Raw genomic sequence first — 25,054 nt, forward strand, 5'->3', positions numbered from 1 at the left:
TGGTACAGAATAGATGATTCGAGTACATAAGACGGGTGTAGTGCATGGGACAGATGGAGAACACGTAACGGATTGAGTGCGCACAGCAAGTGAAATGAGTTGAACCAATAATGCAGGATGAATGAATGAAGTGAGTGGAGCGGACTAAGTCGTTCAAGTGGCTGAAGTGCGTAGAGCGGCCGAGTGCGTAGACTCTATTCTCTCTACTGCCTTTAACTTCGGTTCCTGAGGGCGTTCAACCTACCACCGCCTTGATACTATACCGATGGTGCTATATAAATGCAAAATAACATTTGGAGTCCGTCAAGATGCTCTTCACTAGCGGGTACTCAAAGACCGACAGCAGGGACGTGCCCTTGGCCTCAGCTAAGATCTCGTAATCAATAAAGGTATTCTCCCTAAACAATTGAGCGGCTCTCTCGTCCCTTATCCGACCATAGCTGAGTGTTACGAAGCCCTTTGTTACCCAGATCAAGGGGCAGCGCCCCACAACAAACTCTGGCGAGGGCCAGATGGAAAGGAGCGCCTTTGCCTGGTATTGCGTATGTTCTTTGGTAGGTCGCAACACAAGTAACCACATACTATTCAGGAAACGGATCAAATCCTGGCTCTTCACTTCGTAACTAGAAGACCACTCACTGGCACACACACAACTAAAAAAAAAAAATGAATGAAGACACAGATCCCGATTCCCACCAAGCAATCATCTAAAAATAGAATCTAAGGAAGATACTCCACAACATACTGAACGACTGAGAGATAGCCATACCGGAGGACACTAAAGACTGAATACATAGGCAGACCAAGACTGAAGTACTAGGATGATTTATCAATAGCACCCTGGCCCTCAGCTCCTACAACAGAGGGAGAGAAATAGACATACCCAATCACATTATACAAGGTTCATTAGGATATAGCTGGGAGCGCGCCGTGCCATCACACACACGTTAGACGGCCAACAAAGGAAATCAGCAATAACCCCACCCAAAGGAATACAATTTAAATGGAACAAGATGTACTAGAACCAGGATAACATACCCCACTAACCCAACGTTCATATCTGCATCCCTAACTCACCTGAAAATTCACACAACCATTTCTCTCCCAGCAAACCGCACGCACTTTACCACACTGCACCAACAGCACACGAGGTCTCGCCCGGTCCGATACTCGCACCAAAGCTCAGCGCATGGTGTATACCGAACTGAAGCTGCCAACAGAACACCACTTCTCCCTCTCCCCCCCCCTCCTTTTTTTACAGATCCACCAGAGTGCCTGGGGACCGTTGGTGACGGTGCACTACATACATACCTTTAATGTTCACATAACTCCCAGAGGACCGCCAAAGTGGGGTGGGATCTAACATGGGGAGGATTTCTCTGGGAGGACACCACAGAAGGTCTCACTGTTTTGGAGTGTGTGTAATCTACATGTCCAATAGGTATCCATATCGTCTCTCAAGTGTTCCATCATTACCTGGAGCTGTAGTAGTATAATTTTTAAATCTGGGAGCCAAAACCCCTTAGGTTCCTAGGGAGAGTCAATGTCGCATATTTAACTCCGCCTTTTCCCTTTCCAGATGAAGTGTTGTACTATGCCTTGAATCGTCGCGAAAAAGGCATCTGGTAGGGTGATGGGGGAAGCCATGAAAAGGTACAAGAGACTGGGGAGGATGTTCATGTTTAACGATAACATTCGGCCAAACCAGGAGAGAGTAAGGGGGCTCAGTGTAACAGATCTGCATTCATTTTCTCAAGTATTGGGGTGTTGAGGTCAAACAAGGATTCCAAATTCCTAGGGAGATTAATTCCCAGGTACAAGGAGGACTCGACTCTCATCACACTTGACTTTGAGAGATTTATTTTCAGGCATGAGAATCCGTCAAAGGTTTGTATATGCTCCAGGAGGCGCAGGAGAGATTCCGACAGATTTGTCAACTATCAAAGAATGTTGTCAGCAAACGTCAGTTTAGTCTTGTTCCCTGCATGGATTCCTGCAATCCCCTGGTCCAACCTAATGGCGATAGCCAAGGGCTCCATACCCAGGGCGTACAACAGGGGGTAGATGGGATAACCCTGTCTAGTTCCTCTAGTAAGCTGGAAGGGGGGGGGGAAGAGACTGTGCCATTGACTGCTACTCTTGCCGTTGGGCCCTCAATGTTTCTCCCAGGCCCATCCCCTGCAAGACTTCACCCATGCACTGCCATTCGACCCAGTCAAATGCCTTTTTCCGAATCTATGGATACAAGGTGAGCCCCTAGTCCTCTGCATGTGGCCTCATGCATTTAGTTTATGGTCTTCCTTATATTTTCCGCTCGCCAAAAACCACCAGGGGCGCTGCTGAACCAACCTATTGGCTAGCCGTTTTGCAAGAATTCACACATCCTTTTTCAGGACAGAGATGGGCCTGTAGGATGAGCACTGAGCCGGGTCCTTCCCTTCTTTAGGAATGACTACGATTAGGGTCGCTAACATAGACTGGGGTAGGGAGCCGGTTTCCAGGGCCGACTTAAACAGCTTGGCCATAAAAGGTGCCAGGGTGAGTGTAATCTTATAGAATGATAACATAAAACCATTGTCTCCGGTAGTGGTGCCCCTTTCATTCCACTAATGGTATCAATTATTTCCTGGGGAGTGATGGGCGCTTCCATGGGATCTGCCTTTTCCGTCGGGAGGCGTGGATTCGCGAGCTAATCAAGGAAGGGGTCAGCATCTGCACTGTCTGTTATATTCTGAGGTGTAAAGCAACTCGTAGAACTGGTGGAATTCCTCTGAGAGTCCTTGAGTCTTCGGCGGGGCACAGGACATCTACTATACGACTGTGCCTAAGCTCCCTCATTCTCTATGCTAAAATCTTGTCGCCTTTTTTTCCTTTTTCCAGGTACTTGTGTTTCAAGAAAGCTAGCTTTCGTTCAGTTTGACGGACCAGGAGCGTCTTTAGTTTCTTTGTGTTAAGTTCCGCCCATCTACCCAGGAACATTTGGGACTTCAGTTTACCCTGGCCTCAATTTTCTCTCGAAGGAGCTTCTCCTCCTTCTCCTCCCTTTTTCTCCTCGCTCCCATTCCAATGAGGATTCCCCTTATCGTGGCCTTAAATGCCTCCCAGACCCTCGCTAAACAAACTTCTCCATTGTCTTTAATTTTGAAGTATTCTTTATCGCTGACAAGAGCGCTTAGCATAGCACTTTATCCCGTAGCAGCAAGTCATGCATAACCACCTTGTTTTGTCTTGGAGTTTCGGGGGGGGGCATCTATTAGGACCCTCACTAGGTTGTGGTCCGACTGTTGGGGAGAATTCTCACAAATGTGCTAATTCCCTTCACCTTAGAGACCCCCAGCAACTTTGCTGGATTTTGAAGACTTGATTTTTTTAACCCGGTAAGAGTGAGCCCTCCCCCCCACACACTTTCATGTGTTTTGATATGTTTTAAATTTGTGTTCTCAGATTATGGAGTTTTAGATAACTCCATAGGCATCTTTTCATGTGTTACACAGCACCCTCAGTGCAGTGACAGATGGATGTCTTTTAGACTTCTCAAAGGTTTAGATACCTTCTCTGGGATAATCTGTTTCCCAGAGAATGTAAAGTGAAATTGACTTCTAGTCTTTTCCAAATTCAGAGACCCACAAGTGCTGAGGGGTCACATAGTATCCCCTGTGTCTAAACATTCATGTAGCAGTCAAATACTACCCTTTCCTATTGAAAAGGCTGGTGGCAGTGGTTTTACAACGAACTACCATGATTTTTCCAGACCGCGAACATCACGGGAGCCATGTTTTTCAAGATGGTGTATAGCAGTGAGCAAAAAGGACAAAATTAGTAGAATAGATTATATATACTTTCTAGGCAGTACAAATAGTTACAGTTCACAAGAATAGTTTAGTTCAAGTCAATGTGCCAGGCCAAAGTCAATGGGCTAGTGTTCTGGATAGGAAAGAGCAGTTCTGGTATCAAACGGTAAAGTATTTGCAAAAGTTCTTAGAAGTAGTTTAGGCGAAAAATAATAATTTGCGGGGTCACAAGCTGATTAGGCCTGCAAGTTGTGAAAGTTTCACAAACTTTCTCCACGAGAGTGGCTTTCTCTCAATCGGGTTGGCACAGTACCTTTTTTATGAAGAAAACAAATGTTGCTGAAGTCATGGTTCCTGGCAGTTCCTGCAGATCTCGCTGTTCGTGAAGCCTCAGTCGTGGGGACAAGAGGAAAGATATCACTGGACTCCTGCTCTGCATGGGATCGTCGAAGAAAGCAAACAAAATGAAGTCACTTCAGTTCCAGTAGCTGTAGATTCAAGAACACAAACTGGTGTCCCTCTCCCTGGTTAAACCTAACCACCCTTGAGAATGGTATCCAGGTGTTTTATGAGTTCATTGGCCCCACCAATTCAAAGGAAGAAGCAGTCCTTGAAGGAGCTTCTTTGTCGAATGAGGGATTCACCGGGCAAACCAACGGTCCAGTGGTTGCAGCCGCCGTCCTCTTCCAGCTTGTGTTCAGTTCTTTCGTTCCAGTTGTCGACTGCCTTCCAGCCCACAAGACTCTCCTTTTAAACAGTTTTCTCCCTTTCATTCCAGCCTAGCTGTCACGCACCCAGCAGGGTGGCTGCCCTTGCCAGACAGTCAGCCAGCCAATCGCACCAGAGTGCATTTGGGTCTCCTAGGAGACTAAGCACAGGGAGTTTCGGGCACCTCCCTCACTCCCTGCCCACCCCAGACACTCAGACGCCAAGTGTGGACTTCAGTCCTCAAACAAAGGGACCAAACCTGGTTTGGCACGCAGAGAAACAGAAACCACCGGCCAGCCAGGCCATTCCCCTCCTCAATTCAATTAAGAAACATCTGGCGCCATCCTTATCAACACTGGCTCTCAAGAGGTGTCAACCCGCAAATAGAAACTCTTTCGCCCTTCTCCATCAGACCCTCTATATGAGGTCATACCACCCCAGACTCCTAGGTGGTGACTACTACGCGAAAGCGGACAGGGGTCCCTTTGTCAACTGGCAAGGCACACCCTGATAAGGAAGGTAAATTACTTTACAGCCTTTTGGAAAAAAAGGATCGCGGCAGCGTTCTCTACGCGTATTTCCAACCACAATACCTTGTTGGCCAGCTGCGCCGATGCCCAGTGGGCTTTACTACAGGAAGGCATACAGGAGGTTGCCGAACCCCTACGTACTCGTCTCCTCTCCACTATCTCTGAAGGCAGACAGGTGAACCAGAGCATTCTTAAGAATACTTTGGATTCTGCAGAAACGGCTGGTCGATCCCTGGCTCAGGGCACACTCGTAAAGACATGCTTGGCTACGGAACTCTGGATTTAAGCCAGAGACGCAAGCATCAATAATAATCAAAACCGTGGAAGAATCCAACCTGTTTGGGAAGGCAGTAGATGAGGCCCTCGAAACTGCAAAAAAGCAGCATGACACCTTAAAGACACTGGACTAGATTACACAAAGACCCTCTACAAGAAGAGGATCTGGGTCCAAATAGCTTTTTCGTGGCCAACGCTTCCCTCAGCAACAATACTCATCAGGATACAATTGGAATTCTACACAGGGAAATGGTGGATACACCACCCCGTATCCCAAAGGGGTCAGCGTCGTGGCAAAAGAGGCAGGATCTCTACCCCCAGAGGCTCCCCTGCCTCAGGCTCAAAATGACGCGAATATTCGGGTCCCCTCCCATGGCTCCCCGGTCAGTGGCTGGCTAACATTGTTTCTTCAGGCATGGGAGGAGAGAACTAAAGACCGTGGCCCAAGGGTACTGTATAGAGTTCAACAGGTCCCAAACATTCAGACCTCCACAAGCATGTCGACTGCCACCAGACCATCTTTGCATTCTTCTGCAGGAAGTAGAAACACCACAGGAGAAAGGAGCCATAGAAATCGTACCTCTGGCACAGGTAAAACAGTTTTTATTCAGTTTACCCAAAAAGGATCTAACCATGCGCCCTGTTCTAGATCTGCGCCCAGCGAACAAGTTTGTAAAGCCACAAGTTCTGCATGGTCACACGTACAATTTATATGCTTACGCTTCCTGAGAGCTTATGGTCTGGGGGTACGCCTGGTCAACTCTTTAATTGATGACAACGAAAAACAGAAATGAAGCCAACGGGCACGGCTTGAGCTATTTATACTACGGATAATGACGCACAACGGCATCCCTCGAGGGAAATCGATGCCACGACATCGAGCACAGCGCCCCCTGGTAGAATTTGTTTTTCAGAAGCAGCAAAGCTGAATGATATGAATATCAAAGATGAGGAACACATGGGAGGAACATCCAGTCGAAAGAACGTTACCAGGAGTAAGTAACTTGTTCTTCTCCAGCATGGGTTCTGGCATGGATTCACATGCTCATGAATATTCCCTGTTGTCAGGCCGGGAATCCTCGTTAAAAGAAGTGTTTCACTTTTGTTTACAAACTTTCTCCTATAAACCAATCACTGAACTCTGGGTCATACTGCCCCCAGCCAATCACTACCCTCTTCCTAAACTTCTCCTCTGGCAGCCATCTTCAGATTTTTACTGCATGTCTAAGTGTTCGGAGTCCTCGTGTTTCGCTCTCAAAGCTTTCTGCGTTTTCAATGCATTTTTGCTAGAAGAATCCTAATTTTGTTTGATACAGCACACAGGCTCGATCGTTTCTTCATCCGATGAACAGGGGTCCGTTTTTCGGTATCTCATTGGAACGCAAGGGTGTAATCGATGAGTGTTTCTTCTTTGAAGTTTCCAGAAGGCCATTAGGCATACACCGCGCCAGACCATGTCGGACGACGACGAGGAGGAGGGCGGCGACGGCGGGGCTTCCCTCTTGAAGCTCTGCACCAGGTGCGGTTAGCGGAATGTTTTCATGGAGGACAAGTATTCCCAGTGTCTTTATTATCTTCACCCGATGCACAAGGAGGATTGCGAGATCTGTCGTGGCTTTACCAAGCGCGCTATGCGGGGAACGGCATGTCAGACTGGCGGCGTGGCTCAAATCCAAGCCCCTACCCAGTATGGCTCACAGGGGCATGCCTCGCCCAGATCCAGACAGTCAGAGCGGGCTTCTAAGTCCTTTGAGGCCACTTCATACGTGGGGGCCCAAGACCAGGCCAAGCACCGCAAGTCTGTTTCCGTTAAGGTTGCCGGGCAAGCCCGTCTCGCGACTGCTACGGTGCGCTCATCTCCATCGGCCGCAGTCTCCAGCCGTTACTCTAGTTCTTTGACGAAGAGCAAGTCAGCTACCCCGGGGAAGCTGCGGGAGAAAACGGAGAAGGCCAGACAGGACAAGGTGTCCGATCTGCTCATTAAGGGCTAGGTGATACAGCCTAAATCATCATCCTCCTATCAAGCTGGTGGCGGCAGCCCTTTCGAAGGCAAAAGGGGCTGACTTGGTCCAGGGTACCCCTATGGCAGCCAGGGTGGCTCGTCCTCCAAGGCGGGGGAGATTTTGGCCAAACCAGTGGAGAAGACGGCGGAAAAGGGGATGCCGTCGCTTAGCCCGAGACGACTCCTCGGGACCTGAAAGGTGACAGGAGGGGTGTGGGGGGGAATAGAATAACTCCGGGGCACAGATTACACTTTCCGACATGGAGGATGAGGGTTCCGTCCACACCATCACGCAAGACGCTGGGGATGACTAGGAGATGGCCGCTGGATGTGAATTCATGCCAGACCACATGCTGTAACATTTCTCCAGCATGGGTCTGGCATTCACATACACACCCTCCCTCCTGCCCCTCTGCGGCTCTTCTTGGTCCTATTGCACCTTTACATGCCCCCAAATCTGTAGATGCTGCCAGAGGAGGGGCTTAGGGAGAGGGCAGTCATTGGCTGGGGCAGTATGACACAGAGCTCAGTGATTGGTTTATAGGAGAAAGACAGTTTGAAAGTGAAACTGTTTTTTCTTTTACCAAGGATTCCCAGCCAGACAACGGTGAATATTCATGAGCATGTGAATCCATGCCATACCCGTGCTGGTGAACATTACAGGAAATAACTTTTTCCTTAGTTTAAGTCTCTTGTAATTCCTGTGTAGTTTTGGGGGTGTTTTCTTTGATTGGGAGTCCTCGTCCAGTGCACCCACGACCTTGCTGGAATCCTCCTAGGGTGTCTTCTGTGAAGCCCCTGGACCTTTAACTTAATTGTTCCAACAGTCCTCCTTAGGAACTTTGACAGTTGCTACTTAAAAGCCTATCTTGACTTGCCTGTTGGACACTACACCCTAGTGGCCCCTCTTCTGTCACTGAGAACATTCATGCTCCAAGAATAAGGGAAAGACTTCTAAGGATTGGGCCTTTTACCTAGAAAAGACAATAAGTGTTTAAAGGTTACTTACTTGCCAAAGAAGTTGTTTGTCAACTGTAACTCGGAGTGAACAGTTACCAACGTTATTACTTACCTTAGTTAGAATGGCGAAAAAGTTTCTAAGGAAAGAAAGACGTTACATATACTTTTCAGAATGACAGAATATTTCTGAGTTATATTACTTACCTGTGATTTCGTTGTGCCTCTTCCCAAAAGTAAAGATGTTGGTTTCACTTCACTATTCCTGTTAGGATAAATGTATGAGTGTCCCCAACTGGGTCTTGCTTCCCCTGACTTGCTGTTAGCTTGTCCAGAATAGGTCTCTTAGGTTCTACCTACTTAGAATAACTGAGTCATTCATAAAGTGTAACCGTGTTCTGCTTTCATTGGTCGACAGACACAAAATGTCTTAGGTTTATTCCTGCCTACGTTGCTGACGGCCCCTGTAAAAAGTGAATAGGTTTTACTCAACTGTTATCCTTAAATAAGTTAGTTATTGCTTCCTTTAAAATGTGAACTGAAAAGCAGCTGTCATTTCATATTACACCCCAAGGTTCAACTACCCTAGAATAACTGCGTTATCCCGAATCAGAGTTATAGGTGTTTTAATGTGCCTAGAATGTGTTCCACTATTCACAAAGTATATTGTCCAATTGGTTTACGAAGTTATTTCTTGCTGAGCATCACGGTACAACTGCTAGGGTCTACTACCCCTATGAAAGTAATCTAAAAAGTAACTATTGGTTTAACTTCCCTAGAGCACCTGTTCCAAATTAGGTTATATGCTTTGGTCTTGTAACTTTCAGCATACTGTGTTTATAGAATTGTGGTTATATGTAATGGATTTATCTGGGCTTACTTGTATTTAAATAGATCATTTATTTTTACAATACATTGTGTTTGTATTTCGTTGGACATTTTGCATTGAAATGTCATTTGTACTGATTCTACCGCCCTCTCCCTCCTAAGATACGCCTGGCTGCTCTGTCTATGCTACCATGAACTCAGGTGGTATAGTCTTATACTAAGAGGAGTCTTGTACTGTCTCAGTTGAATGGTTTTATTAAGCACTACTTGGGCTTCAGAAAATCTGTCCTAACACCACCAGCCCTTGAGGTACATTAGTATTCCTTTTAGGTGAAACAAACTACAAGTTATGTTCATTCCTGGCAGTGGGCACATGTAATTACATAGTCGGTTTGACTATCTGCAGGGTTTCACTAGGAAAAGTGGGGGTGCTCGGTGAGGGGTGAGTGTAGGGTACATCAGGTGAAGTAAAAATGCTAGGGGCTCAGTGAAACCGTTTTGTACTTTGATCAAAACAATGTTTAATTCTGAGTTTAGGAACTTAATGAAGAAGGGTATGGCTGAGGGAATGTGGAGTTGCTTTTCATTGTGCAGGAATATGTAATGCTGATGCATTTCAAAGTTCTGTAGGTAAAATCTATTCAAGACATTGAGCTCCAGATAATCTCATTAACTTTTTGGGTAACTTGTTAAAACAGTTGTCCCCCTGCTTGCCTTGTATTCAGTATGCCAGTTAGGCAATGATCAACTGCTTTGAAAATGTACTCTTGAGTGCAGTTTGAATGTTCCCACTTATCTGTTACAATAAAGGTAATCCTTTCAAAGTAATTAACCTTTACATATGTTGTTGTTACTCCAGCCAAAAGCTTGTTGCTAGCTATTGAAGTCCAAAAATCCTGTTAATAACCAGGGGCTGTTTGATGACATTTAAATCATTTTTTGTCTCTGCAGGTTACAGACTCACTACCCAGTCAGATCTGCCTCGAACCACAGGGCTTACCGGTCACGTTCACCAGTCGGGTTGCGGCCAGAGAGTCCTTTGCCTTTGAGGTAAGACCCTATCATTTATTTTTGTTTTTTCCACAGACATCTGGTGATTGGTGTCAAGCTGTTAGTCTTTATTTGTTAGTCTTTATTAGCTGTTTTTATTTAATTTATTTTGTTTAGTACACTACAGTACCTTTTTAGAAATACTTTTTAACTGTTCAGTGTTGATGCTTTTCACAGAACACACCAATTTGAATCTGCATACATTGGGAGTAAATATTTTAGTGTTAACTGTGGCTTTTAGTTGATCAGTTGTGTCCGGCTTAATTAAATATTTTCCTACATTCTCCTTCACTTGTATTAAGAGTGCTCTTTGCGTGCTTTCATGTACCCTTCACTACTCTCATGCCCTCCTAATTCTTAAGTATTGGACAGGAGGATAGCTCTGTGGCAAGGCGCATGGTCTTGGAAGCAAGACCATGCTGAGCAATCCCAGGTTCGAATCCCAGACTCGCGCTTGAAGAAATAAAATTGCGTTATAAATAACCTGCAATGAAACTAGCGCCTAGATACCTAAAGGTTATGTGCGCTGTAAGTAAATGCTAAAATAAATTGCTTTGCAGTCAACCTACCAGATAATTTGTCTAGATATTAGTGTTTTTTGTCCCTGTACATCGGAGTAGGGTAGCCACTCAATGTGTCCACGGGGCAGATTCTGAAAATCCATCTTTACTATTAGTTATACATGTCACTTGAAGTTCAAATTGGTGATATTTTTTTCAATCGTTAGGCTAGTGGCCCGTCGGTGTTCGCTGAACTGAGACACCAAACTCAAGTATGATTTTATTACTAACCCATTAATGGAAACTAAATAGAATGTTTCAGGATGGCTGCAAAACTCAAACAAAGCTTCAGGATGGTGGTGTCTTCAGGTGTTGTGGTGCAATACAAGGGCCATTCTCTTCAAAGAGCGATTCAGCAGAACACATTTTCACTTAACCCAATGGTGGGGGCGGAGCCTATAAAGAAATGTTGAAGCTCTCAAATTTCCAGAAAAAGAATCCAAGCCAGGTGCAAAACGATGTTAGTGTTAGGTAAGATTTTCATAGCAATGATAAATCTTCCTGACCTGTGCCAACCCCAGAAGGTTTTGCTTTACTGGTGGATTTGTCATATACCTTAGTGAGCGGGAACCTTTTTGCACACGCACAGAATCTTTTACACTTTTTTTTTTTTTTTTTTTTTTACGGGTGGCCTTTTTTTAAAAAAAATGTTTCTTGGCATTTCAACATTTAAACAGTAACAGTCCCCTTCCCCCCCCTCCTCCCAAGGAATTTCCTGAGGGGAATGTCTAGGGTACGCCAAGACGCTACTCATAGAATGTCCAACAATCTCAGCTTCTGGGGGAACCATTGTTCCCGATAGTAGTTATGTAGGTAATTTAGGACCAAATCCAATTGCACTCTACATTTTGTATAGACCCCCCGGAACCGAGTAGGTTGCCCACTGTAGAGCTGCAAAGTGGCAGATTTTAGCTATCCAGTCATGTTTGCTGGGTATCGAGGGTTGCCACCATTTTTGCGTTATAAGTTAGCGTGCTGCCACACTAAGTATCATATGGTTTTGGCAACGAGGGGTCCAGCACATCACCCATGCCCAGCATGGCCTCCAACATCCCTCATCACCTGGGGGCCAAAGATACCCCTCATTTCTGATGCTTGTTAATCTGCTTAGAATCACATGCTGTGCATATGGTCCGACATCCGGTGGTAACCGCAGAGTATTGCATCTTGTCTTTCGGGGACTGAAAGGGGACGTCGGCATAGGCGTGTCTGAAACACTATCCCTATCGTGACGTGTAGTACCCAAAATCCCTCACGCGCCGAGGTCCCTCAGATTGTTTTTCCGCCCAGATCACTGGTCGCGCTATAGCGGAGCTCTTCATGAGACATTGTTTCTCTTACCGAATTGTCAGTTTATCCCCGTTAAGTCTTCGCCCATCAAGAACATCATCGATGAAGACTACGGGGGAATCGTCTACGGCTGTGGGTTCCGACGCCTAAGATTCGGCTTTCGGACTTCCACGTGGTCGGTCCTTCTGGCCGACCTACACAGTAGGGAGAGTGGGCTCGGGGTTTGCCATACTGTTATGTCTCTCCTCTTTTCCACTGCTTTCCTTTTTGGTCTGGTCCCCCTTCCCTTCTGCTATGGAAAGGACTCCATTTAGATTCTGCCCTGTGTGCAGGGTTAGATATCCCTGGAAAGACGAACACACCTCGTTTAACGCTTGTCTCCCCCTAGAGCACGACGAAACATAATGGCACTACTGCCCAAACTACACGCGCCGAAGTTTCAGAACAAGAAACTTCGATGGATTCCAAGGCCCGTACAGGCCTGAAAACGACAAGTAGGCCTCTACCCGGCAAGCCATCCGCTGGCCCTTCTGGAGAAGCGGAAGACATTTCCACTGCTGACAGAGCATCGGAGGCGTTGTCTCCCGAAGATTCGGTGACTATCCGTAAGAGCATCAATAGGATTGCTACAGCGGTGGGCCTAGTACCGGTTCCGCCAACAGTTATGGGTCAATCCGCCAAAAAGTTTTCCTCGGATTTGGAAGACGATCCCGAAGACGCTTACGAAGAAAGCCAGGTACCCCTCTCAAGCACCCTGAGGAGATCCTGTCAACACCTTAGGGCCGAAAACACGGTTCCTGCTCAGCTAGGTCCATTTGGGTCATCCAAGTGGACCACGGAGCAATTCGAGGGGTGTATGGATCGGCTGGAGCAGTTTTTCAGGGCTTTTGATCAACCTCTGCCGAAAAAAGCTCGGGTAGACCCTAACCCTCAAACACAAGATGTCCAACACCAAGTTGACTATCAAGAAGATGTCCAGATGGACAAGTATAGAGACATCTATACAGAAGAAGTCCTCCTCTTTTCTGGACAACTATGGGGAAGATCAAGGAGCAACGGACAACTGGGAGGACACCCAGCAGGACGATCACGATATAGTTTGCCTCAACTCTCCCCCATCCACCCCGATTCGACAAGCTTCCCCGGTGGATGTTAAAATGGCTTTCAACAACATGTTGAAAAAGCAGCGGAATTCTTTAAAATTGCCACGCTTGAAGATTTTGTGGAGGACATTATTAATGAAAAGCCTCCGGCAAGCCAGTCTATCCCTCCCTTGAGCTCTGTAAAGAGACGGCTGGCCCTTCCTTACTCGCATCCGCTCAGACTAGGGCTGTGAACCCAAGGGTCGAAAAACGTTTCAGACCCTCCCCCACCGACCTGCTTTATATCAAAGGACACACAATCCCAGACTCGCTGGTGGTGACCAACACTCGCAAGAGAGCAGGGGTTCCCCTTGCCACGGGAGAGTCACCCCCGGAGAAGGAGTCCAAAAGTTTGTATGCTTTAGGCAAACTGGTTACGTTGGCGGCGGCCTATACCGTCTGGATTGCCAATAACACAATGTTACTAGCAAGCTACGTCGACGCCCAATGGAACCTACTCCAGGAAGGCCTTCAAGAGGTTCCGGAACCAACTAGAGCCAAGCTTCTCGCCATTGTCTCGGAAGGGGAAACTTGCCAATCAGAATGTGGTAAAGAATACCCTGGACACAGCAGAGACAGCAGCAGTTCTCTCACACAGGGTACTCTACTAAAGAGGCACGTGTGGCTGCGCACGTCGGGCTTCAGGCCTGAGACCCAGGCATCCATTATCAGCAAACCTATCGAAGAGGCCAACCTCTTCGGGAAGGCGGTAGACGATGCATTGGAGACAACCAAGAAGGAGCACGAGACTGTTAAGTCGCTGCACCAAATTTCCCAGAAACCCTCTTCACATAGGGGCAGTAATTCTTGGCGGTCCTTTTGAGGACAAGCTCTCACCGGTCAAAACAATTTCGGCACGGGCAACTTCAACTCAAGTTAACCTGCTGCAAGTCCACTTACTACCCCCAGAGGGGTCAGAAGCGCGGAAAGAAAAAAGGCAGAGGCTCCAATTCCAGAGGAGCGTCAACCTCGGGTCAGAAATGACCACCAAGTCCAGGTCCCCTCCCATGTCTCCCCGGTCGGGGGGCGATTAACATCTTTAGTCAAGGCATGGGAGGGGATAACTTCAGACCAGTGAGTCTTAAAAGACGGTTGCCCATGGTTACTGCGTGGAATTCGCCCGACCTCCACAGTTCAGACCGCCAAAACATTGATGCCTTTCACCGGAACATCTGCAGATCCTGATACAAGAGGTGGAAGCGCTGCTGGGAAAGGACACCATAGAAGCCGTCTCGATTCTTCAGGTAAACAAGGGTATCTATTCAGTGTACTTCCTTGTACCCAAAAAGGATCTCACCATGCGTCCTGTACTAGACCTTTGCCCAGCGAACAAGTTCATAAAACCCCAGAAGTTTTGCATGGTAACACTGCAAGAGGTGATCCCATTGCTAAAACAGGGGGACTTCGTGACAACATTGGATATGAAAGATGCATACTTTCATATTTCAATGCTGCCAGCACACAGAAAATTCCTAAGGTTCGTGATTCAGGACAAACACTACCAGTTCACGGTCCTCATCTTCGGCATAGCCTCGGCGACAAGGGTGTTTACCAAGGTCCTGGCAGTGGCACACCTGCGCATACTTTCAGTTCCAGTTTACCCTTACCTCGACGATTGGCTCATCACAGGGGACTCATTTGTTTTTTGAGCACCCAAAAAACAGTAGACCCACTGTTCAGCCTGGGATTTTCTATCAACGAAAAGAAATCCAGCTTAGGTCCCCAGCCAAGTAAAACAGTTTGTGGGGGCTCTAATTCGTAGTGAAGACTGTCTAGTCTTCCCTTCCAGCGAGAGGGTTCAGAACATGCTCTCAGGTTCATCAGTATGTAGCCAGTGGAGAGATGATGGTACGCAAAGCTATGCGTTTGCTAGGGATGATGGCGTCATGCATATACTTTGTTCCCCAAGCGCGGCTGCGCATGCGTCCCATGCAAGAGTGGCTCAACAGCCAGTGGTGTCAGGCCAGCGGACAATGGGAAGATCTGTTGTCTCGCCAGCTCTCGTTCTCTCTCTGCAGTGGTGGTCGAGGGAGAACCTCTTGAAGGGGAAAACCTTCACCACCCCTGCAGTGGAAACCACTCACGACAGACACATCTCTCACGGGGTGGGGAGGGGGACTCGCCTGCTTCAACAGACAGCGCACAGAGTAAGGTCCCCTCAGGTAGCGTCCAACCATATAAACCTACTGGAGCTACTAGCAGTGTTTACTGGAGCTACTAGCAGTGTTCAAAGCATTGAACGCCTTTCAGGAGCAACTGCAAGGGAAGACATTGCTGGTCCTAACTGACAGCACAACAGCAATATATTACCTGAACAAACAGGGGGGCACTCACTCTCCAGGGCTATCCAAGCTGTCCCAAAACATCTGGATATGGGCTCTCAAACACAAGATGTTCCTGATATCCAAACATGTTCCAGGGGAACTCAATCTTCTGGCAGAGACTTTCCTCTGCCAGAAGAGTATGAATGGTGACTGCACGAAGACATTGTATCCAACGTCTTCGCAGAATGGGGGATTCCAGCGATCGACCCATTTGCTACTCAGGAGAGCGCCCAATGCCAAGATTACGCCTCCAGGTACCCCCAGAACCGATCCAAGGGGAACGGTCTCTGGATAACTTGGTCGGGGAAATTTGTCTACGCTCACACCCCCATGCGTCACCCGCCCCCCCGGACGCAGCTTCTGAACAAGATAGTACATAAGATGCACCAGGAACCAGTCACCATGATACTGGTGGCTCCCATGTGGGCCCGCCAACCTTGGTTCGCGCACCTGATGGAAATGTCCCTCTCCCCACCAGTCAAGCTGTCCTGCCCGTACAACATGTCTCAGGACAGGGGGGGAGACTCTGCACCCATGCCCACAAACTCTGAATTTAGCTGCCTGGCTCCTGAGGTCAGAGTTTGGACATCTGCAACTCCCTCGAGGATGCATGGACATACTGAGGGAGGCAAGAAAGCCTAACAAACGTTATTGTTGTGCCAGCAAATGGAAACGTTTTGTCATCTGGTGCAGTTCCAAAGGCGTCAATCCCACCGTTTGCTTGCCTTCACACATTGTGTTATATCTAACCCATCTGTTGGACTCTGGGTTAGTCTTCAATTCCTTAAAGGTTCACCTAGCGGCGTGGTCAACCTACACCACGTCACACCAGGAGTCGTCGTGGTGGAAAATACCTGTGATTAAAGCCTTTATGGAAGGGGTTAAAAGAATGTATCCCCCCATCACTCACCCAGCCCCTGGGTGGGATCTAAATGTGGTTTTAACTAGGCAATTGGGACCCCCTTTTGAGCCTATGCATAAAGCTAGTCTGAAAGACCTGACCTACAAGACAGCCTTTCTGGTAGCTATCACTTTATCAGAAGAGTTGGCGAACTACAGGCCCTCTCGGGTTTTGGACCCCTATGTTACAGTCCACAAAGATAAGGTAGTTCTGTGCACACATCCCAGATTTGCGCCGAAATTTATTTCGAAGTTCCTTGTGAACTAGTCAATGGAACTACCCACGTTCTTCCAGAGACCTACTAACGTGGCCGAAAGAAGCCTTCACACACTAGATTTGCGCAGGGCAGTCATGTTCTACATGGATAGAACTAAACCAATGAGGAAAACTAAACCATTCTTTGTTTCAGTGGCAGCTGGTAGAGAAGGGGACCTTGTCACTAAATCAGCAATATCAAGGTGGATTGTCAAATGCATCACACTGTTACTCTTGCAAAGAGAGAACTGCCGTTCAAGCCTAGAGCACATTCTACTCGAGGCACTGGGGCATCCATAGCATTCATTGCAAATGTTCCCCTAGAGTCCATTTGCAAAGCGGCAACCTGGAGTTCTGTACACAGTTTATAGTGAAAAAATTTTTCAATACCTTTTTTTTTTTTTCGAAATGGTGGGGTTCCCCCTCAACCCCCCTTTTTTTTCTTGTTTTACCCCTTTTTTTTTTACTCCCGGACCCCAAAATAAATATATAATTTTAAAAAACCGGAATTCGCCATTTTTTTTCGACATTATTTTTCGAAATTATGACTGACCAACCTGTACACACCTTTACAAAACACTATTGCCTAGACTCATATTCTAGGTTTGATTCTCAGGTGGGACAAGCAGTACTAAGACATCTTTTTTCTATTGTTCCTTCTCACAACCCACCTCCAACTCCGGGTACTGCTCGCTAGTCTATGCACAGCATGTGATTCTAAGCAGATTACCAAGCATCAGAAGACATGCATTACTTACCGTAAAAGCATTTCTGATTGGATCTGCTTAGATTCACATGCGCCCTCCCTTCCTCCCCGCTTGGGGTGGAAGGAACATAGACTTCTTACTACTTTCTCTCTTCATTTACTCACTCACTATAGCCTTGGGCTCCCTCATGGCAGAAAAAATACAATTGGAGGGACCTCGGCGTGTGAGGGATTTTGGGTACTTCACACGTCACGATAGGGATAGTGTTTCAGACACGCCTATGCCGACATCCCCTTTCGGTCCCCGAAAGACAAGATGCAATACTCCGCGGTTACCAATGGATGTCGGACCATATGCACAGCATGTGAATCTAAGCAGATACAATCATCAGAAATGCTTTTACGTTAAGTAATGCAAGTCTTCTTTAATTATCACTTCTCCAGCATGGGGTCTGGCCTGGATTCACATGCTCATGAATATTCCCCGTCAGGCTGGCAATCCTCGGTAAAGAAAAAATCAGTTTCCGTTTCAATTCCGAACTGTCTTTCTCCTAACAACCAATCACTGGTCTCTGGGTCATACTGCCCTCCACCTAAGGCCCTCCTCTGGCAACCATCTTCAGATTTTTTGTGCACGTTCAAGTGTTGGGAGTCCTCGTGCTATAGCTCTTGCGCTTTTACTGCGTTTTGCGATTTTTTTTATAAGAGTCTTGCTCTATTCTTCAGTCAATCGAGCCTCGAGCTACATCGATCCATCTTCCGATTAACGGAGACCCGTTTTTGGATTCTTCAGCGCCCCTCAATGGCGATTTCTCGTTGGGTTTCTTCTTGAAGTATTCCAGAAGCTTCTTCAAGGCCTACCATGCGTGGACTTGGCAGAGAAGATTCAACGCCTCTGATCAGGATTTGTCCAGGATAGAAAATCTACTTGGACGACGGGCATTCCGTGGGCCTTTACTGTCTGCATTCCGACCAATTCCCCTTGGAGGATGAGTGCGTTTTGCCAGGAGATGGTCCCCTGCACCATGAAGGATTGGCACAGGTGTCTCACGTAGTGGCTGCAGGCCATGGCCCCTGCTATGGGTGAGTCCCGGCGGCATGCCTCCCCCAGACACCAGAAGAAATCTGAGCGGTCTTATAAGACCTTTGAGGGCACCTCGGCGACAGGGGCCCAACAGAAAGCCAAGCACCGCGAGTCCGGGGGCACTGGGAGCTCCATTGCGATGGGCTCCCCGGTGGCCAGGGCGGGTACAGCGTCCCCGGCACCTTTGACCACGAGCCAATGCTCTGGTTCGGCTAAGAGGAAGTCGGACCACCCGGGTAAGCTTCTGGAGTAGCCCCGGACCGGCCAGTTGGAGATGGCCAAGAGGTAGTGGGTGCTGACCCTCTCAACAAGGTGAAAACCCCTTGCTCGACCAAGGTCGTGCAGGCCCAGATTCACCTAGCGAAGCCGTCAATTGAAGGCGCGGTGGCGTCCCAAGACTAGTTTCCCTGCCTGCCAGGAGGGAATTGTTCCAGCCCATAGAGAAGACGCCGGAGAAGTTGATGCCCGTTATCGTTATCGAGATTGGTGTCGCCAATGATCTTTGTCTGAATGCCAGCAAGACAGAGAGCCTCCTCATTGGCACACCTTCACCATCCTTTCCCCTCACTCTGGCCGGCCTCCCTTGGCCCTCCTCCTACCCCCACCTGCGAGGCTAAGAACCTCGGGGTCATCTTTGACTCCACCCTTTCCTTCTCTGCCCACATTTGAGGTCTCTAAAAAGTCAAATTTCCTACTGCACCTCAGAGGTACTCTGCCTTTCCTCTCCTTCCCCCAGAAGCTCATGGTATCCCAAGCTCTGGTTCGCTCTAGGTTGGACTATTGTAACAGCCTCTTTCTAAATCTACCTGCCTCTACTCTCCGCCCTCTGCAACTAATCCAGAACAGGACTGCAAGAGTTGGCCTCAAGCCCTGGGATCGTATCTCTCCAGCTCTGAAATCTCTCCATTGGCTCCCAGTGGATGCAAGGATTAAATTCAAAACCCTCTGCATTGTCTACAAGGCTTTCTGCGGCCTGGGTCCAAAATACCTTCAGCTATCCCTCCGCAAATACCTCCCCTCTCGAGCTCTTCGCTTTTCTACCTCAAACTCCTTCAGGGTCAGTTGTTTTTTTAAAGAAACAAGCTGGGGGTAGATCTCTCTCTTTGGCTGGGGCCTCCCTCTGGAACAGCCTCCCTGCCACTCTAAATCTTGAGGAGAGCCATCTTCGGTAGGACAAAGTGGATCTTCTGATCCGACGATGGGGCAAACATCACATTGATCTGTTTGTGACAGCGGCGAACACCAAGTGCCAGCGGTTCGCCAGCAGTTTTCCCCAGCCGGGGAGCATGGGGGATGCATTCTCATTCCCCTGGGACGGCCTGTTTCTCTAGACATTCCCCCCCGCCGTTGCCGTTGCTTCTGCAACTCAACTCAGACGGTCCCGTGCCAGATGATTCTTGTCGCACCGGTGTGGCAGTGACAGATATGGTACACGGACCTTCTGGACTTGTCAGCGTCCCCTCCATTCAAGCTTCTTGTGGTCGCAGAACTTCTCGCCAGAGAAGGAAGCGAGATCCTGTATCACGACCCAGGGTTGCTGAACTTGCAGGCCTGGCTCCTGCAGCGCTAGAGTTTGGAGGATACAAGATCCCGGCGGACTGCAAGGGGGTACTTGCCAAGGCCAGGGCTACGTCTACACTGAAATGCTATGGATCTAATTGAAAGAGGTTTGCCGTCTGGTGCTGTGCACAGAAGATGGACCCTCTACGGATTATGGCTCCTCAGGTGCTGCCGTATTTGTTGTTGCTGGCCAAAGCAGGACTGGTGCATGCTTCCATCAATGTTCATCTGGCGGCTATCTCCCGCTACACCAGAATTCTGGGACGGTCGTCGCTGTGGTCACACTGCCTGGTCAAGGAGTTCATCAAAGGACTTATCTGTGCGTTTCTGCCGGTTAAGGCTCCGACCCGGGAGCTCAATGTGGTACTGACTAGGCTCATGGGTCCACCGTTCGAGCCTATGCATTCGGCGCCACTGAAATTCTTATCGTGGAAGACAGCGTTTCTTGTGGCCATCATCTCCGCATGACTAGTGGGGGGGATCCAGGCACTCTCTTGTAAACCACTATGCTTAACATTTCACGAGACAAGGGTAGTGCTGCGGACGCATCCCTCCTTAATACCCATGTTGCCGTCGGACTTTCACCTCAACGAGTCCTTGGTGTTACCCGTTTTCTTCTTGTTGCCTTTGTCGCTGGCTGAGACGACTTAGCACTCGCTGGATGTGGCTAGGGCGCTGAAGTTCTACGTGGACCGCACAAAAAGTTTTTGGAAGACGTCACAGCTGTCTTTGAACTTTGGCCACGTGAACCAAGGGAAGGCCCTCTCCAAGGCTTCCATTTCCAGGTGGCTCTCCGGCTGCATCACCCATGGTCTCTGGTTGGCAAACAGACCGTTGTCTTGCTGGCCGAGAGCCCACTCTACCAGAGCTATCGCTGCAACTACGGTGTTCCTGTCTTGTGTGCCCCTGCTGGACATCTGCAGGGCTGCTATGTGGAGGTCGATGCACACCTTCACAAAGTTATACTGCGTCAACAGGGTTTCCAGAGTCGGCCAGGCAGTGCTGCGCAACCTGTTCGCTTGAAGGTGAGCCTGGTGAGGAGGTAATAGATGCTTAATGTTGTGATGTTTAATGTTGAGCTTTGCCACCTCCTGTGGTTGTGCATGTGTACTGCTATGTGTTCTTTATTCATGAGGATATGAATCAATGCCAGACCCCATGCTGGAGAAGGAACAAGTTACTTGCCTGTAACTGTTCTCTCCAGCATGGGTCTGGCATGGAGTTGCATGCAAACCCTCCCGCCTACCCTTCTGCAGCTCTTCTCTTGGTCCTAATGCAACGTGCTACCAAAACTGAAAATGGCTGCCAAAGGAGGGGCGTAGGTAGAGGGAAGTCATTGGCTGGGGGCAGTATGACCCAGAGACCAGGGATTGGGTGTTAGGAGAAGAACGGTTCAGAAGTGTAACAAACTGATATTTTTTCTATACCGAGGCTTCCCAGCCTGACTGGGAATATTCATGAGCGTGTGAATCCATGTATGACCCATGCTGGAGAACAGTATACAGGTAAGTAACGTGTTCAATCTCACAAGGGCTTCAGGCTGGGGCACTGCCACCAAATGTGGATCCAAGTACCTACTTTGCTGCACCCCCGCCAACAAGTTTGGGCCGCTGTGGGAAAGATTTTGTGTGGCCTTTCGGGGGTTAAGTGCCATTGCACCAAGGTTCTTGTCCACATTTCTCTGATTTGCATGCCTCTCATAAGCTTTGGGAATCGCTGCCACACCTCCCACCACTGCTCTTGAGAAAGTGGAAGTGGTAGCATGTCCGCCCATTTATTTCATATAGGGCTACTGGTGCTGGGTCGACGGCTTCGTAAAATATCCTGTACAGATGCTGACCACTTGCCTGTCCCCGAAATTTGTAAAGAGATCTTTCTAGCGGGTGTGAGCGGGTAAAGTCCCTGGTTGCTGCTTTCTTCATGTCATGAGACGTTGGCCAGTGCCGCAGCTGAAAATACCGGAACCATGTCTTCTTCCCTAAGCCACATAGTTTAATTGCATTCTTGAAAAGGATTTCACCTCCTGCCCCTCGATGTCTCTTGCTTGAATAGCACCCGCCTCCTCCCACCTAATGAAGGCCCCCTTTTTGAGCAGGGGGGGGGGGGTAAACGGATCAGCGGAGTAAACAGTGATGGAAATGTTATTCCCCTCCTCAACCATGGTGTCCCACGTGTCCCGCACTAGGGCTGTTACGCCGCTCTTATACATTTTGGGCGGCCTATCCACTCTTGGGCGTCATAGAACCTCGTCCAGCGGGGCGGCCACCACCGCCCTGTCCATCCTACGCCTGATACATTTGGGGTTCCCTGCAAACCACAAGCTGCCCGGAAGTAAGTCTTGAAATTAGGAACTCCCTTTCATCCTGCCTCTGGGGTAATCACAACGGCCCACGCCACCCTCGGTTTTTTCCACTTGCCAGATATAGTTACGCAGCAACCTGTTGAGTCTGTTAATGAAGCTGGTGGGGATTGCGACAGGGCGCCTGAAAATAGTAGTGCCCTGGGGAGGACCACCATCTTAATGACACTAATACGGCCTGCCCACGAAAGACTGAAGTGCGTCCTCTCGGCAAGCCATGCCTTAACTGTTCACAGCAGGTGGGGATAGTTGACTTGATTAGGCCTTCTAAAGTTGGAGTCTGAGAAACCCCCAAATATTGGAGGGGCCCTTTCACCCGGGCAAATTCTCCTGTCTCTAGTGGGATTTCGGACGCATCTCCCTGAAATTGATGTTAATTCCCTTATCCTTGGAGACCCCCAGCAAATTTGCTGTATTTTGAGGACTTAATTTTATTACCTGGAAAGAGTGAGCCTTTTTCCCCACTTAGATGTATTTTGATGTATTTTACTCTTGTGTTCTTTGATTATGGAGTTTTAAGATGACTCATAGCATATTTTCATGTGTATTACACAGCACCCTCAGTGCAGTGACACAAGGATGTTTTTTTAGACTTCCCAAAGGTTTAAATGCCTTCTCTGGATTAACTATTGTTTCCCAGAGAATGTAAGGTTAAATTGACCTTACTAGTCTTTTTAAATTCCTAGACCCAGCACACACAATCTTATAATGGAGTGCTGGAGGGGTTACCTAGTATCCCCTGTGTTTAAAAACTAATGTAGAGGTCAAATGCTACCCTTTTCTATCAAAATGGCTGGTGGCAGTGGTTTTACAACGAACTACCATGATTTTTCCCGACCACGAACACCAGTAGCTAAAAATCGTGGGAGACATGTTTTTCAAGGTAGCGCCTTAAGCCCTTTTGTTTAAACCGGTCCCGGTCGGCTTTTATCGCCATTTCTTTTTGGAAAGGTCCTTCTAGAGTTTCTCTTTGCGCCAAACCAGGTTTGGTCCCTTTTTTTTCTATGCCTTTGGCAGGCTTCAGGACGGAAGACCGCCTCTGGCGCCTGACTGTCTGGGGTGGGCAGGAAGTGAGGGAGGTGCCCGAAACTCCATGTGCTTAGTCTCCTAGGAGACCCAAATGCACTCTGGTGTGATTGGCTGGCTGACTGTCCGGCAAGGACAGCAACCCTGCTGGGTGAGTGGCAGCTAGGCTGGAATTAAATGGAGAGAACTGTTTAAAAGGTGAGTCTCTTGGACTGGAAAGCAGTCGACCACTCGAACAAAAGAACCGAAGACGAGCTGGAAGAGGACGGCTGCTGAAACACCTGGACCGTTGGTTTGCCCGGTGAAGCCCTGCTGCAAGTCCAAATTGCCAAGTTCATCTCGACAGAAAAGCCCCTTCAAGGACGAGTTGATGGGACCAATTAACTCGTAAGCCATCTGGATACCATTCTCGGAGCTGGTTAGGATTAACCAGGGGGGACGGGGGGGGAAGGACACCAGCTTGTGTGCTTGACAGCTACTCTAACTGAAGTGACTCAATTTTGTCAGCTTTTTCCGACTATCCCATGCAGTGCAGGAGTCTCCCGACGTCTTTTTTCTTGTCCCCACGACGGAGGCTAAGGAACAGTGAGATCGGCAGGAACTGCAGCAACCAACGTCTTTTGCTGCATCTTGTTCTTGGTTTATAGTGATTTTTTTTTTAACCCTCTTTTTTTTTTTACTTATGAAACCAACAATAAACTAAAAAAGACAGAAGAAAACTATTCGGCAAAATGTTTTCGACATAATTGTATTTCGAAAAAATGACCGGATACCCTTCATATTAAGGTACTGTTTGTTGAGTTTATATATTGCTTTGCTTTACTTTACTTCAAAGCGCTTTACAGAATAACAGGTACATAATGAAAGAAGCAGATTTACAAACTTGAAACAAACCAGTGGTACAGTATGTAGAACAGTTTACTCAAAAGGGAGGGAGGGGTAGGGGGGAGGAGCTCCTAGGTGACATCCAATGCCCTTGGGTGTTAAAGCATCCAATATGAGGTCATCAGAAGGAGGGGGAAGTGGTTTGAGGAGGGCGAAGGAAGGAGGAAGGGGGTAGGAGATTGGGGGGGTTAGGGAAGGAGAGTAAGGGGGGAGTGGAGAAGGGCAGGAAGAGGTGGGGCAGATATGGGTAGGGAGTTCCAGTGGGGGGGGGGCTAGAGTTGGAAGGAGAGGAGGCACAAGGGGCTGGGGGGTACAGTGAGATGGTATAGATCAGCTGAGCGGTGAGAGCGGGAGGGAGAGTAGAATAAGAGGAGGGAGCGAGGTCGTGGAGAGATTTGTAGACAAGGCAGAGGAATTGAAATTTCAATAGTGAAAGGAAGTGGAGCCAGCCGATTTGAGAGAGTGAGGTAGAAATAGTCTCGAGGGCCGAGAAGACACCGGTTCAGAGAACTTACCTCTCCCAGTGAAAGTTCATGGGACTTTCCCAACTTGCAGGCCTAATCGGCTTGTGAGCCAATATGATTCTTTTTCGTACAAACTACTTCTGAGAACATTGGCAAAGAATTTACTACAAGAACTGCTCTTTCCTACCCAAGACACTAACCCATTTGACTTTGGCCTAGGCGTATTGAACTGAATCGAGTTTTCTAGTGAACTAAAACTATTTGCACTGCCTAAGAAAGTATTTGTGATCTAGTCTGCTAACTTGTGCCTTTTTACTCCCATTGACAGTAACAAATGCCATTTTGCTCCTATTTCA

General features: G+C 48.0%; 1 protein-coding gene across 7 annotated transcripts in view; it reads left to right on the plus strand.

Moving 5' to 3' along the window:
* The window catches only part of LOC138516848 (zinc finger protein 638-like), a 1,099,812-nt gene that overhangs the window by 192,446 nt on the left and 882,312 nt on the right, over nucleotides 1–25,054 (plus strand). For all 7 annotated transcript variants that reach the window (XM_069632280.1, XM_069632282.1, XM_069632284.1 and 4 more), the window contains exon 7: nucleotides 10,044–10,142. In XM_069632280.1, coding sequence (XP_069488381.1) covers nucleotides 10,044–10,142 — 99 coding nt within the window. The remainder of the gene's footprint in view (nucleotides 1–10,043; nucleotides 10,143–25,054) is intronic.

Source organism: Ambystoma mexicanum, chromosome 6q (genome assembly GCF_040938575.1).
Source record: "Ambystoma mexicanum isolate Mex_15411 chromosome 6q, UKY_AmexF1_1, whole genome shotgun sequence".
NCBI classification, from domain to species: Eukaryota; Metazoa; Chordata; class Amphibia; order Caudata; family Ambystomatidae; genus Ambystoma; species Ambystoma mexicanum.